Source organism: Temnothorax curvispinosus, unplaced genomic scaffold (assembly GCF_003070985.1).
Source record: "Temnothorax curvispinosus isolate PA1 unplaced genomic scaffold, ASM307098v1 QBEX01015524.1, whole genome shotgun sequence".
In the NCBI taxonomy this organism is placed as follows: Eukaryota; Metazoa; Arthropoda; class Insecta; order Hymenoptera; family Formicidae; genus Temnothorax; species Temnothorax curvispinosus.
Window position 1 is genome coordinate 529,208 of NW_020225304.1, and position 13,795 is coordinate 543,002.

General features: G+C 36.8%; 1 protein-coding gene and 1 long non-coding RNA gene across 4 annotated transcripts; one reads left to right on the top strand and one right to left on the bottom strand.

Annotated features, from left to right (window-relative positions):
* Window positions 1–56: 56 nt before the first annotated feature.
* LOC112465796 (BTB/POZ domain-containing protein 17) lies at window positions 57–4,549 on the bottom strand. 3 transcript variants are annotated; one of them, XM_025033534.1, is made up of 4 exons: window positions 4,191–4,549; window positions 3,705–3,818; window positions 3,332–3,472; window positions 57–3,254 (listed from the first exon to the last, which is right to left on the bottom strand). In XM_025033534.1, exons 2-4 carry the CDS (start codon window positions 3,816–3,818, stop codon window positions 2,001–2,003), a joined length of 1,509 nt encoding a protein of 502 aa, XP_024889302.1. In that variant the 5' UTR covers window positions 4,191–4,549; the 3' UTR covers window positions 57–2,000. The 3 variants fall into 3 exon arrangements, with proteins under 3 accessions (XP_024889302.1, XP_024889300.1, XP_024889301.1); XM_025033532.1 differs by having other exon boundaries at window positions 3,705–3,964; XM_025033533.1 differs by lacking the exon at window positions 4,191–4,549 and adding an exon at window positions 4,076–4,169 and having other exon boundaries at window positions 3,705–3,964.
* A 7,654-nt stretch (window positions 4,550–12,203) lies between these two features.
* Window positions 12,204–12,938, top strand: LOC112465800. Its single transcript, XR_003042066.1, has 2 exons — window positions 12,204–12,532; window positions 12,587–12,938. It is a non-coding gene; the product is annotated as an uncharacterized LOC112465800 (long non-coding RNA).
* The last annotated feature ends 857 nt before the right edge of the window (window positions 12,939–13,795 follow it).

Genomic DNA, 13,795 nt, shown 5'->3' on the forward strand with positions numbered 1-13,795 from the left:
TCACACATATATCCATCAGATATCCTCACACCATATATTTATTATAATATATAACACTTTTAAGAATAAATATTATGTTTTATTTAGTCTGATTATTTTGCTGCACATGAATACAATGTCGATGAACAAATAGAAAATCAATTCTTAACTTAGGAATACATAATGATGGGAATTAACAATAAGATGCAATTGGAATAATTTTAATAACTTTTGTTTCATCATGGGGAAAATAAAATACGATAGATAAATCACACGCAGTAATCATAAAATTCGCAGACGTAACCAATATCTCAAATTCGTAATAATAATTAACTAGTAACAATAAACTGTGTCTAAAAATTGTATCTATAAAATTAAAAACAACCCAAGTCTTAACGCTTTTTCTTTTCTTCTCTTCAGAAGGTACAGAATATTTGCAAATTCTATGTGATATACTTTAAAAAAAGTCCTGCCGTCCTGTCATCATTGACGACTCTCGTTATACGAAAATGTTGGTTTGCGGAACACGGTCAACAACAAGCCTATTAACGCACATTTACACCCATGAAATAAGCTCGCATTCTGCATTGTTATAATAGCTTCACCGACTTACATTTGTATCTCAATTATATACAATACATGCACCCATACAAATAGATCTTGTTAGACAAAATTCACAAAATTGTAGGAATAGTTTACATGTTTAGACTTCAGAGAATTACACTTACAGCACAATAACAGGGACTAAGTTTTTCTTTTTTTTTTACTAAATACTAAGTTCCTTTTTTTTTATTGAAGTACATTGCATTTGATATGTTATAGTTGCAATGTAATATTACATATACCTCATTAGAATCACATAAATGTAAATACCCTAACATCTGATAAAGTCAGTCAATTCATATATGAGATTTAAAAATAAAATGTCCAGGAACATACCTAATTACACGTTATATTTTATAGTTTCATCTATTTATATAAGTGTTTCACATATACTGGAAAAATATTCGTCTTTCTTAAACGTAAAAAGAGAAAAAAGAAACAAATGTAATTGTACATTATAAATATATATATGAAGCACTCAGAAACAAAATTTATATGTTCTTATTAAAATTCCGGTAAAAATGTAGAATATGAACATTTTTTAACATTCATTTCTCGACAACTGTGTAATAGAGATGTGCGAATCAAGGATTTTTGTTGTCGAATCGAATCGAAGCGAATCGAATTTTATTTCTTCTTTCGAATTCAAAAATAAATCGATAAAATTTTATTCGAATCAAATCGTTGGAATACAATTTTCAATTAACAATATAATTATTATTAGATTGAATTTTAACGCGTGGATAATAGGATATTTTAATGTAAAAAAATAATAGATATTGATGATATAATGTGAATCCTTTTAAAGCAAAAAATATATTTAAATATTTAATATAAAAGTAATAAAATATACTTTATTTTTATTTAATGTCGCAGTAACTAAAATCAGGCAAAAAATCATAGATAAATTATTAAAATACTTTAATGTAGTATCCATTAACATTATCCAATTGCAAACATAGAAATTAAAATAAAATAATTTTATTATCAATACTTATAGCTTACTATTTTTTACGCAAATTCAAATTTATACTTATAATTTGATAGGGTCACAAAGCATATAAAAATTTAGAAATAAACTTTTTGACTATTTAGCTCATGCAGCAATTATAATACTAAATGCATTCACTGAATGTACCTATTAACATTCTTCTTCCAGTTTCGATAAGAATTTTGTGACTCTATAACTTGGTTCCACTTATTTATTAACAAAAAATATAATTTTATAGATTTAACAATATATATGATTTGTATTCGAACCATCTAGATTCGAAATTTTCGAATATTTCAGATTCGAATCATAGAAATTCGAATCGAATGAAAACGGGTGAGATTCGATTCGATTCGATGCGTATTCGAATACTTCGCACATCTCTACTCTATAACACTCTTGTATATCGCAATTTTCTTTATAAATGTTAATTCGCTGGCGATATAACAATATGTAATTTGAGCATGTCTTTGTTGGGGCCTACTAAAAACGGAGATACCACATTTTCCGATACTGAGCCCTGTTGTGGATTGAGCTCCTCGAACGGCAGAAGATCGTCCAAATTCAAGACGCGATCTTTCTTACTAAATCTATGAATAATCTCGGTGACTCTCGCAATGTGCTCAACCCCATCTTGCAAGCCATAAATCAAAACCCCGATTTTCACGCGCATGTTACTATTTAAGGGCTCCTTGCAAGTCAACGACAATCTCACTGATCGCTTGACGTGCTCGGGCATCTCCACTGTGCCCTGCCAGACTATAAGGAAAAACTTCTTGAACCATACACCCTTGGGATAAATGTCTACTACCCACTCGCACACTCTATCACCCGCATATTCCGCTAAACTGGAGTGACTAGAAAATACAAGTGTCCTCATGTGATAAGATGGTAAACTGTGAAAGTTCTCTATGGTCAATAACGAGCTACACGTGTCAACGGTATACAGTCTCGGTTCAAACAGCAACGCACCATCTTCTTCGCTCATGCTGACCTCTCTCACTCTGTTGATTTGACCTGAATGAAAAGACATCCCAATCGACATACGTTCCACAAAGAATTCCTTATACTTCTTCGTTAACGGCGACAGCAGCAAATCCGCCAGTTGTCGCGGTGACATCATCGGGAATCTAACGGGCGACATCACCGCTATCACCAACTGATGCAACGTTGCCTCCAACTCGTCCGGCGACAGCTGCGCTCGCAAACGACCCGCCTGATAATTCAGCCAAAATTCTAGGCACTTGTAGAGCGTCATCTCATCTTTTACAACTAAACTACTTTGATGCAACAAGGACACTAGGATATCTAAATCAAAATTTCCAAAGTCCGCAGTCTTGGCCACAAGCTCGAAATTCCACTTGATGAAGTTTTGGCACGCTTGGCTGATGTCATGATGCCCGCAATTCAACGTGTACTGCAACCACGATACCAGAGTGCCATGTATAGCAGCCAGTGCGACATGATTTCGCATGTAATCAAGGCACAACGATATCAAATCTTTGACGTTGTACTTATCGGCTAGGGACAATATCGGTAGAACGACGCTATGGTTAATTCTTATCTGGCCAGTGTAAAAATAGCGCAAAAATTCGCTAAATATTGGTGCACACTGTGGCGTCTCTTGGAGAGTTACCCTGCTTTCCTGAGACTCGCTCCATTGTGGGCTCATCAGCATCACCTGTAATTTAATTGACATTGAGTATCGCTCCATGACAAATTTTTATTCTTTTCAACAATATAGATTTTCGTACTTACTTGGAAAACATCGCTAGAAGCACAGAGTATGAGTCGATGTGCCGGATATTCCACGCCATCCACAACAAGACAGATATCATTCATAAGACGCTCCGCATACAGTGTTGCTATCTTTAGCAAGACTGTACGTGAATTGTCTACCTGTAATCGGCAGATTATTGAATATTGCATAATTAAGGGCTGGTTTCACCATCTCTGATTAACCTTCGATTAAACTCACTCTTCGGCTCTTTGTAAGGGGGATAGTTAAAAAGAGATGAAGAGTGAGTTTAATCAAAGGTTACAGTTAATCGACGTTGGTGAAACTGGCCCTAAGTTAACTAATACGCAGTATTTAAACCGCTTGGATTTTTCATAATGCATATATACATACCTCTATAGAGTCTGAGCTCTCGGACTGTGCAGCAGCGTTACTAACCGTCCTCGATCTCTTGCTGGACTCCATCCTTGATGAGCCTGTCATCCACCCAATAGTAGTCCGCAACATCTGCACATGTTTTCTCGACGTATTTACAATTCAATCGTTGCTCGATATAATCAACAAAGAAATTTGGGGACGATAGACCATTTCCACAGGATTTCCCATTATTTTAAACTGGCAACGAAAAATCTTCTTATTGAGAAAAATTACACCTGTGCACACAAAGATGAGATTCTATATTCTATGAATAAAATTAATGCACAGACACAAGATTCTACAAATAATTAATCTTTTGTACGAGTTTACACATCAAATTAACTAACACGTCACGATAATATCGGTAAACAACTAGAAAAGCCTAAAAACCTAAATGATAGGCGATTTGAGGTTATAATAGCTGTCCTAATATTAACTGTCCGAAGGAGATTGGAATCTTACCGGACTGAGGGTGTCAGAAGACAGTAGCGATCATCGAGCGCGTTCGACGAGTTCAAAACCGAATTTAAAAAATTGAATTTAAAAAATTTGCGGAATTTTATAATATTGCGATTCAGGCTTCTCGATATTTCTGAAATGACGTCTCTTTTTCCTTGCTATCGTTGTTCAACGGGTAACAATTGGAACTACCAACGTCCATATTCCATAATTTATGCCAAAACCAACAGAATCGTGTATAAACCGTTCGCAAATATCTCGATAAATTTGTCCCTTTAAACTCTCGGTAGATAGTACAGATGATACAGCATGACACATGACACAGTTGGCGCGACCGTTACTACTGTATCATTACCGTACCGTTGGTACACACTACACACACCCTCGACCACCTTCGACGCTTCCACCGCTTCGACGTTTGTTACGCGCAAGACGCGACGTGAAATAAAGTTCTCTTACAAGATTTTTATTTGACACAGAGTGATATATTAATAACAAGTGTAATATATTTCGTTGTCCCCTATTTGATTTTTTTCCCATATATGTACTAAAACAACTATAAACGATAAAAAATTGATTATTCTGTCGGAAAGAAGTCTGAGAATGAACATGTTTGCGTTTTAAGTGATGGAAGTACCCATACTGATACACAAAATGTGGACATTGAATTAACTACTATACGTATAGCCACAATTATTTCTAACAGCTAGGTAAAATACGCTATGTATCAATCTTCGGTTTTCGGTTCTGTTCCGAAATAGTTTTCCTATAAAAAACCTTTTTTTCATGTTCTCCACTTCCGTCATAAACATCTAGTATAATTGAAAATTGTCAAACAAATTTATATAATCGTATAATATGCATTCATTATGCAACTAAAAAGTTTAGAAAATTTTATACCATAGAAAAATCGATGTGTATTGATTTTTTAAGTATGCACTACTTAATAGTCTGAATAAGCTATAAAAACAAAAAAGTGACACATTGCATCGCATACGTATTATCTTATCTGTCTACTTATTTCTTTTCTAATCTTAAAACAAGATTTGCAATTTGCTACGATAAATATAGATTCTACGGGCTACGGGTGTTATGTACGTTAAATTAAGTTATTCTTAAATTAATGACATATTTTTTTATATTTCTCTAACAATATGATGAAATCACTTTTCGAAATTGATGTCGCTATAAATGCTGTTTTATATGTATCGATCGATATTATAGAGATGATTATATTTAATTATGTTACGTCTTGGACATAAAAGCTCTTAATTTCAAACAAAATTTTAATAAAAAAAATTATTATGCTTAGACTGATAATGAAAGCAGAGTATATTGCTTGAGTAATATAATACTGATAAAAACGGAATCCGGGACGTGAGTCTGAAATTTCTGTTACCCTTATGCTAAGACTCCATAGACGCGAAAACGCCATGCGGCAGAGTGCGTTGACCAATCACAAATTTTGATTTTGCCGCAGGCGACTTGCGGCAGCCTTCTGATTGGTCAACGCACTCTACCGCACGGCGTTTCCGCGTCTATGGAGTCTTAGCATTATGGAGGATTCACACTGTGTCCGATGTACGACGCTGATATCCAATAGGAAAGTTCGTTTTCTAGAGACTCTACTAGAAACGAACTCACTTCCTATTGGATATCGGACGTCACAGGTACACATCGAACATCGGACGCAGTTTAAATCTTCCATTATCTAAAAAATGTAAAAGAATATTCTATTTGTTTTAAATCATCAGTTAAGACACGTAGTTCCGACAATAAAAGTATGGGTGCGTTCAGCCGATACTCCGCTAGCCTAGCAATCGTGAGCAGTCGCTCGTTTTCGCTCGTTTCCTCTCCTTTAAACCAATGGATTAAAAGGAGAGGAAACGAGCGACTGCTCACGATTGCTAGGCTAGCGGAGTATCGGCTCTAGAACGCACTCTATGTTTTATCTGTTTAAAATAAGATCCCGAAATAGGCCGGAAATCAATAAGGGTTGTCGGTGACCTTAATAAAAAAAGCTAAAAGAGAAATCGCCGATAGATAAGAAAACTCAATTTCCTTATGCACATGTATATGGACCAATCAATTTTCTTATGCGTATGTTTATGCGTTATGCAAGTTTGTCTGGATGATACACAGCGCGCGTCGCAGCGACAAGGGTTTCGAGAGCCAAGTGGCAGAGATCGAGAGATCGAAGGAAGGAGTCGATAAAGCGAAGCGAGCACGCAAGAATCCGCACGTGGTGCACACTGCACGTGATGGTAGGTGGTACGGGTGGTAGTAGAGCGGTTGTGAGTTGTGGTTGTGAGCAGTTGTGAGTAGAGAGAAGAAGCGAGAGAAAACGGAAAGCAAGCAGCGAGGGAGAAAAAAGAAAGGACTAGAAGAGGGAAAGGGTGAAGGAAAGCAGAACGAAGGCAAAGGACAAATAAAAAAAAAGTAAGTAAGGGAGGAAGATAAGAGAGGCGGGAGACACACACGCAAGCACACGTAAGGGGGTTAGAGGAGGAAGAAGTGAGCGGAGGAGATGGAGAAGAGAGACAGAGGATACACACATGCATGCACGTAACACGCACAGAGGGTGGAAGAGGCGCGTAATGGTAGAGAGAGAGGAGGGGAAGAGTCAGGAGTTAAAGAAAGTTATTTATTTGTAGGAGGAGGCAAAAGGGGAAGAAACTCGGAAAAGCGGACAGAAAAAGGAATCGGTGGGCAGAGGGACGAGACAAGAAGGCGGACGAGGAGAAGCAGAGGCAGGGAAGAAAGTCAAAGTCGGAGAGAGGGCAGAAAGAGAGCAAGGGTGCGAAGGGTGAAGGAAGAGAAAGTAAGGAGGAAAGGGGAACGCTAGGGAGGGTAGGAGGATGGAGTGGGTGAAAGAGTTGACGAGGGGGTTAGCGAAGGTGGGGGAAGAATTGGAGAAGATTAGAAGGATTATGGAGGGTAGTAAAGAGAGAGCGAGCACGAGTGGGGAGGTGGAGGAGAGACAGGAGTGTGAGGAGGGTGAAGGAATAGTGGGGCGGAAAGAGGGAGAGGAGTGCGGGTCGGAGGGATGGTTGGAGGAATTAGCAATAGAAGCGGAGGAGAGGGAGAGAGAGGAAAAAAGGGAGAAGAGGACGGTGAGTGAGAGGAGGGCGGAAAAAGGGGAGGGTGAAGGAAAAGTAGATGAGTTGGGAGAGAGGAGAGGTGAGGGAGGAGAGGAGGGTAAGAAGGGAAGAAGGAAGGATCAGGGAGAGGGTGTAGGAGAAAGGATGAGGAGATGGATAGAGGATATGGCGCGGAAGAGAGTGGAGGCGGAGTACGGAGTAGAGCGGAGGGAGAAGGGGAGAGAAAGAAGTGTTGAGGAGGAGGAAGAAGAGACATCAGAGCTAGGTAAGGGAAGGGGAGGAAAAGGACAGGACATAGTAAGGAGAAGGGAGGAGGAAGTAAGGAGGAAGAGAGAAGAGAGAGAGAGGGTAAGGGAGGAGAAAGAAAGGAAGGAAAAGGAGGAAGAGGGGGAAAGGAGGGAAGCTAGGAAAAGGAACTTGATCTGGAGGGGGATTGAGGGGAGAGATGCGGAAGAAAGGAGAGAGTTTGTGGAAAGTTTAGCGAGGAGGGTTCTAGGGAGAAGGATAGGGGTGAAGGAGGTGCAAGAAAGGAAAGGAGAGGGGGGCAGGGTGGTGCTACTAGTGGAGGTAGAAGACGAAAGAGATAGGGTAGAGATTCTAGAAAGGAGCTGGGAGATAAGAAGGAAGTGGGAGGTGGGAGTGGATGAGGATTTGACGATGGAGGAGAGGAAGGCAAGGTGGAGGATCGTGACAAAGGCGAGAGAGGAGAAGGCGAAAGGAAGGGAAGTACGGATTACGAACAGGAGAATTTGGATAGAGAATAGAGAGTGGAGGTGGAATGAAGGGAGGGAAGAATGGGAGGAAGAGTAGGTAGGGAAGGAGGGAAATGTACGAACCGTGAGAGGGAGAGGGACGAGGAAGGGAGGGAGGGAGCTAGAATGTTAAAGACCGCTACGGTCAGGCCGGGTTATGAAAGTTTTGTCATTGTAAAGGGTTGGGTACGTCCCTATAAAACGCCACTGTCAAAAGATTGTAAACCCTATGGGGAATAGCAATAAATTACTTACATACATACATACAATATACTTTCGTTCTCGCTGCCACGGTTGGGTAGTATCAGTTTTCAAACTTATAATGATTTTGTTAAATTTAAATAATTTAAATCGATACGCGTTCGTCAAGGTTCCGATCAATCACCTTTCTCATCCGCTCATTTACTGCCTAAACTGGAACAAAATTCATCGCCTTCATTTCCTAGCTTTTGTATCGTGATTTCCCTTTCTTCACCAATAATTGAACCTTAAATTCATTACTCTGCCGTTCCCCCTTCGAAAAAAGTCAGAGCGTTGTCTCCATACTCCACGAGCTGAAACGTGCGAATATACACTTTGACCGATTCTCTTAGTACCTTATATTTATATAACGATAGTTACTAAATTTACTTTTGTTTATCATAAATTTTATAAATCAATCGAAGAAAAAGGAGCGTCGAGCCGTAACAAGGTGTTAGTGTTAAAAAATTCTGTATTAAAGTAAAAAATAACAAATGTTTCGGACCTTTATAGGACCATCTTCAGTGTCGCATAAAAATTAAGTCAAAATTTCGGATAAAGTTAACATACGTTACAAATAATTACAACTAAAATTAACGCAACAGTTAAAACGTTGAATTCGAAGTGGACCATACTGTAACAATTGTAATTTAATCTAATTAATTCAGTGGGTTTATAGAATAGGAACAATAATTAAATAGTTAATAAAATACGTATAATTTAAGTTAGTTTCTTTCTGCTGTGAACTATTTTGTAGGGTCGACATTTCAGTAATGATGTGTTTAGTTAAAAATGAACTGACAAAATACTCGGCGGCGAGATAACGAACCATATATATAGACAGATAGGGAAGGAAAGGTAGGGAAAGCACGAAGCTACTAGGGTGGGAACAGATTGAACCTGAAGATAGTCCACTGAAAGAGATTCCGTATCGTTTTGCTTGTTTAACGGAAATGACTGTCGTTTGATGTGTATCATCTCAGAAATTAATCTCTTACGGAGTGATGGCTCAATGTCTGGTATCTTAACGTTGTCCCATTCAAACTCGTGGTCAGTCTGTAAACGATGGCACGAGATGACAGAAGGGGAATCAGAATTTTTATTTATGTCTAATCTATGTTCCTTAACTCTGGTTTTCAATTGTCTTTTGGTTTGGCCCACATAAGTTACCTCACATAGCCCAGTTAATAGAGACATTTAAATGGAATTAATTCCGGGAAGCAATTTTTTTTTTTACTGTTTCGGAGGGTCATGAATAGTCTAAAACCGGATTTTCGGGATTCTAACCCTGGAGTGTTAGCCGCCATTTTGATTAGAAGGGTGATTTTGTAAATATCTCGCTTATTTTCAACTTTAGAGTGAAAGTGGTAATAACCAAACTCGTAGAAAATTTAATACTTTACAATTTTGGTCTTTATCATTTTTCACCTAGGATCGATATTTTGGGTCTTAGACTCGAATGTGGGGGGTGAAATTTTATTATTTTATTTTTATTTTTTGAATTTACTTAGTATAATGAAAAACATCTTTTGCACATCACCACGGGGGTAGAGTTTATGGTGCGTTTATTCAAAAAATTTCTAATCAAAATGGCGGCTAACGCTCCAGGGTTAGAATCCCGAAAATCCGGTTTTAGACTACCCATGACCCTCCAAAACAGTCAAAGAAAAAAAATCGCTTCTCGGAATTAATTCCATTTCAGTGGCTTTTTCGGGCTTTATTGGGCTCCATTTCGGACTGGGCTAACAATCTTATTTACAGGGAATTTTATACACGATGTTACTGTGGGCAAGCTTGTCAAGATTGTCCTTGCCTGTTTTAAATCTTTTAAGAGGATGTGCGACGGAAAAAAGCCATCTCAAAATTTAGCCATCTCAAAAAATAAATTTTATAATTTTTAAAGTCAAAATTATATTTCATTTTATTTAAGATCTCGCCCTTTTATTTTAAGCTCCTCATCTTTCAAGAGGTCCCACACAAAAGGTCTCAGGTATCAAGTTTCTTGACTTAAAAACAGGACCGACGATCGCATCGCTCACGGAAAGCGTTATAAAAGAACATATGTTCTTTCAAGACGTTGGCCCATATTCGGAGTCTTTAAAAAGTGCATTCGACTCGCATGCACCTCAGTGCGAGTACCTGCGAGAAGGAGTCTGTATACAACGTCCTTTTACATTTCCACTCTTTCTAGCCTTTTTTCTTTCCCGGAAATTCATAAAAACTAAAGGGTTTGGACGTACAGTTGTGAATAAAATATTTTTTTTACCTGAATCAATGTGTTGTTTTATATAGTCAGTGTTGGATCTTGTTAGACATAACACTGCGAATAATATTATTAAATAAGTTTTTCTCAAAATTATATTCAAAGACGTACAATTTTTATGATATAGTATTTCTATTATTTTCTTTTACCATCCATAAAGTTGATGTATTATTAATATATATATTATTATTATGGCATAATATTGCCTGTGATTGTAAAAGAACATTTTTGCATAAGAGACAAAATGGAAAGCTCCTAACAGTGAGATACAAAAAAAGAACAACTCATTATGGATGTTAGATTATCTTTATTATTACATTTGTTTAAAAGACATAACTTATTTATAAAAATATGGGAGAGCGGGTAGCGGGATAGAATATAATAGGACCGAACAAATCCTTAGTTCGCTTAGTTAATACTAATAAAACTCAGTACTTTTTACAAGTTACAAGGAATAACAAAATCTAGCGTAATAATCGGTCTGTCATCTATCCTATTGTAAATAATTGTAAATTATTATAGCATAATGCTTAGTTATATCGTTTTTTTAACACAGAATGATGGTGCATCAGAGAGCAGTTGCTGTTAAATTTTGAACACATGGTAAAATCGCTTTTGCTTGCTCAACAATTTACACATATTATCTACGTATTACTAATTTTCTTTTAACAAACGTATCGATTGCAGATCTTTATTCAATACTATTTGGATTTCGTTATCCTTTTAAAAATTGTACTTTTAGTTGCACTTTCGTGCGATTGATCATTTCACTTGTGACGCGATATTATAAGAGAATATGTATGTGAGTATATATATGTATGTATGTATGTGTGTATACATACATACATACATGTATATATTTAATTGTAAATAAATTATTTTACTCATAATTAAATATATATATGTATGTATGGATGTATATATGTATGTATGTGTATGTGTGTATATAGTTTTGTATAGTTTTCTTAAAATACTTATATTTTTCTATACAGAAAATATTCTTTTTGTCTATACTCTCATTTTCATTATTGGCAGAATCCACATAATTTTTCATGATATGCGAGGCAGTTCTAAAGATATGTAATTTGTTACAAAAAATGATACAAGTAAAAAAAATATTCTCTCTGAAAAGTGTATGTTCATAAAGCAAGCACTGAAATTGCGTTGGACCCATAATATGCTCAACGACTGGAGAAAAGCTCCGTTACACCGTTGTATGTAATCCAGAATTGCATCAAGGATTGCATTCACACGACGATCCTTGATGCAACAGCAAACTGCATACGATATAAAATACGTTTATATGATAATAATATGATGAAGGAGACATGATTATTTTATGCGGTACGTCTTACAGAAGTATAGCAGTACAGCTAAACTTATACATAGTATATAAAAAAATATGTAAAAACAGTTTGTACAAAAATTCAGGAGAGAAATGACAATTATATAAAAGTACTTAAACAGTAAAAGATGAGCGGATAGAAAAGATGAAGGAGTATTTACATTTACATTTCATCTTTCGATATAAAATTAAAACAGAACCATTCTCGACGATTTCACAAATAGATCGCATCGATGATACCAGCAATGTCCTTCGTGTAACATACGAAAACGTGTATCACTGGCATTATATTGCAAAAGCGCGCGCACGAACTTTCTTCATCCCGCAACAATAGTTAATTCTCATCTCTCTCTCACCCGCACGCGCACACACACGCACACACACGCGCACACGCACACGCACGCACGAACACACACACACATTCATGCACGCACGCACATTTCCTCTCTTTATCTATCTATCTTGATTTCTATCTTGCAACAATCTTCATGATAATGCGTTGTGATTACTCATTACGCGTACCATTCATATGCACCGTTCGTATGCATGTAAGCGTACGATTACATTAAAAATGCTGTTTTGGCTTTGGCAGAAAAGAGATCAGAGAACCGTCCCACTGCTCCGCGCCGAGTACTTAATTTAAGGTAATTGATATACCTAAAGATTAACATTAATAATTACGCTAGCTCGTTTAGTAGATGATTTTTCCGAGGGACTTAATAGCGCGAGTCGAAGAAAGATTGGGAAAGGAGAAAAGGAAGAAAGGGAGAAAGAAAACAATTGTTGGCGCGCCATACGCAATGGAATGTCTATGTATGGAACGATGCTCCGCGAGCTGTAAAGGACAAGTTCTCTGAAGCTCCCGTCAACCGTACAGATTATAAACGTTGTCTCTTCGCTTTACGTTACATTACATTAAATTACATTTAATTACATTTAATGTAATTCACAAATTACATTTAATTACATTACATTATATTACATTACATGCTGCCAGTATAAGCTGACATCTCAATTATATTAACTAGTAATAAACGTTTAATCTATTTAGAGGCCATTTGGAAACGCTGCGTTTCTCCCAATATAATTTAATAATAGATCCACCTATAGAACCTGCGTGTCTTATACTCTACGGAATTTGAAGGCACAATTCATGACTTATTTCTCATTCGTCTACGTTTAGCGAGAATGGATTAATAATGTTCGGCGTTCGAAAAAAACGGTCAACCCAAAAGTATACAATAAGTATATAATAAGGAAAGAGAAAATCCATTAGCTGAGAGAATCCATATGCGATTGAATTAAATAAGGTACTGCATGTTACATGCTACATGTAATTGTCTCCGTGGAATAACAGACACAGCAGCGCGAATGATAAATCTATTGCGATATGTACAATTATTATAAATTAGCAAGGTCTCGTTTCCTTACTTATTATTGTCCATTAGAGGTCTTCACATTGGCAAGTCGAAGGCACCGATTTATTCATTGAGCTGTGTATGACGCCGTGACAATAAAAACTTGACAGATATCAAAAATATACTACAAATACATATATAAATACATGATTGGTCAATTTCTCTGTGCGTAATTCATTATATAATTCCGCTATAAACATTCGTTTAGAAGGCCGTTATCAGCTACTTTTTATAAATTGTGCGATTCTCAACTTTCCTAAGCATCACGTCGTATTAGAGAGGCACAATCGGTTTTGTAATTTGAGTACGTCTAAAACTAAACTGTCAGACTATGCGCGATTCGTGATTCACCATTCGCCGTTCATGATTCGTAGTAGATTCGTAGAAATTTGTTGTCCGCCAATATCAATCTTTCTTGCTATTAGTCATATTCATAATTTTTATATAGTGTATACGCAAACCAATATAAATTGATAATTCATGATGATT

Coding starts and splice junctions, on each gene's coding strand:
- LOC112465796 (XM_025033534.1), bottom strand. CDS start 3,818: ATGTTGCGGACTACTATTGGGTGGATGACAGGCTCATCAAGGATGGAG. Junction 3,473..3,704: donor AGAGCTCAGACTCTATAGAG/GTATGTATATAT, acceptor TGCCGATTACAG/GTAGACAATTCACGTACAGT. Junction 3,255..3,331: donor CTTCTAGCGATGTTTTCCAA/GTAAGTACGAAA, acceptor ATTAAATTACAG/GTGATGCTGATGAGCCCACA.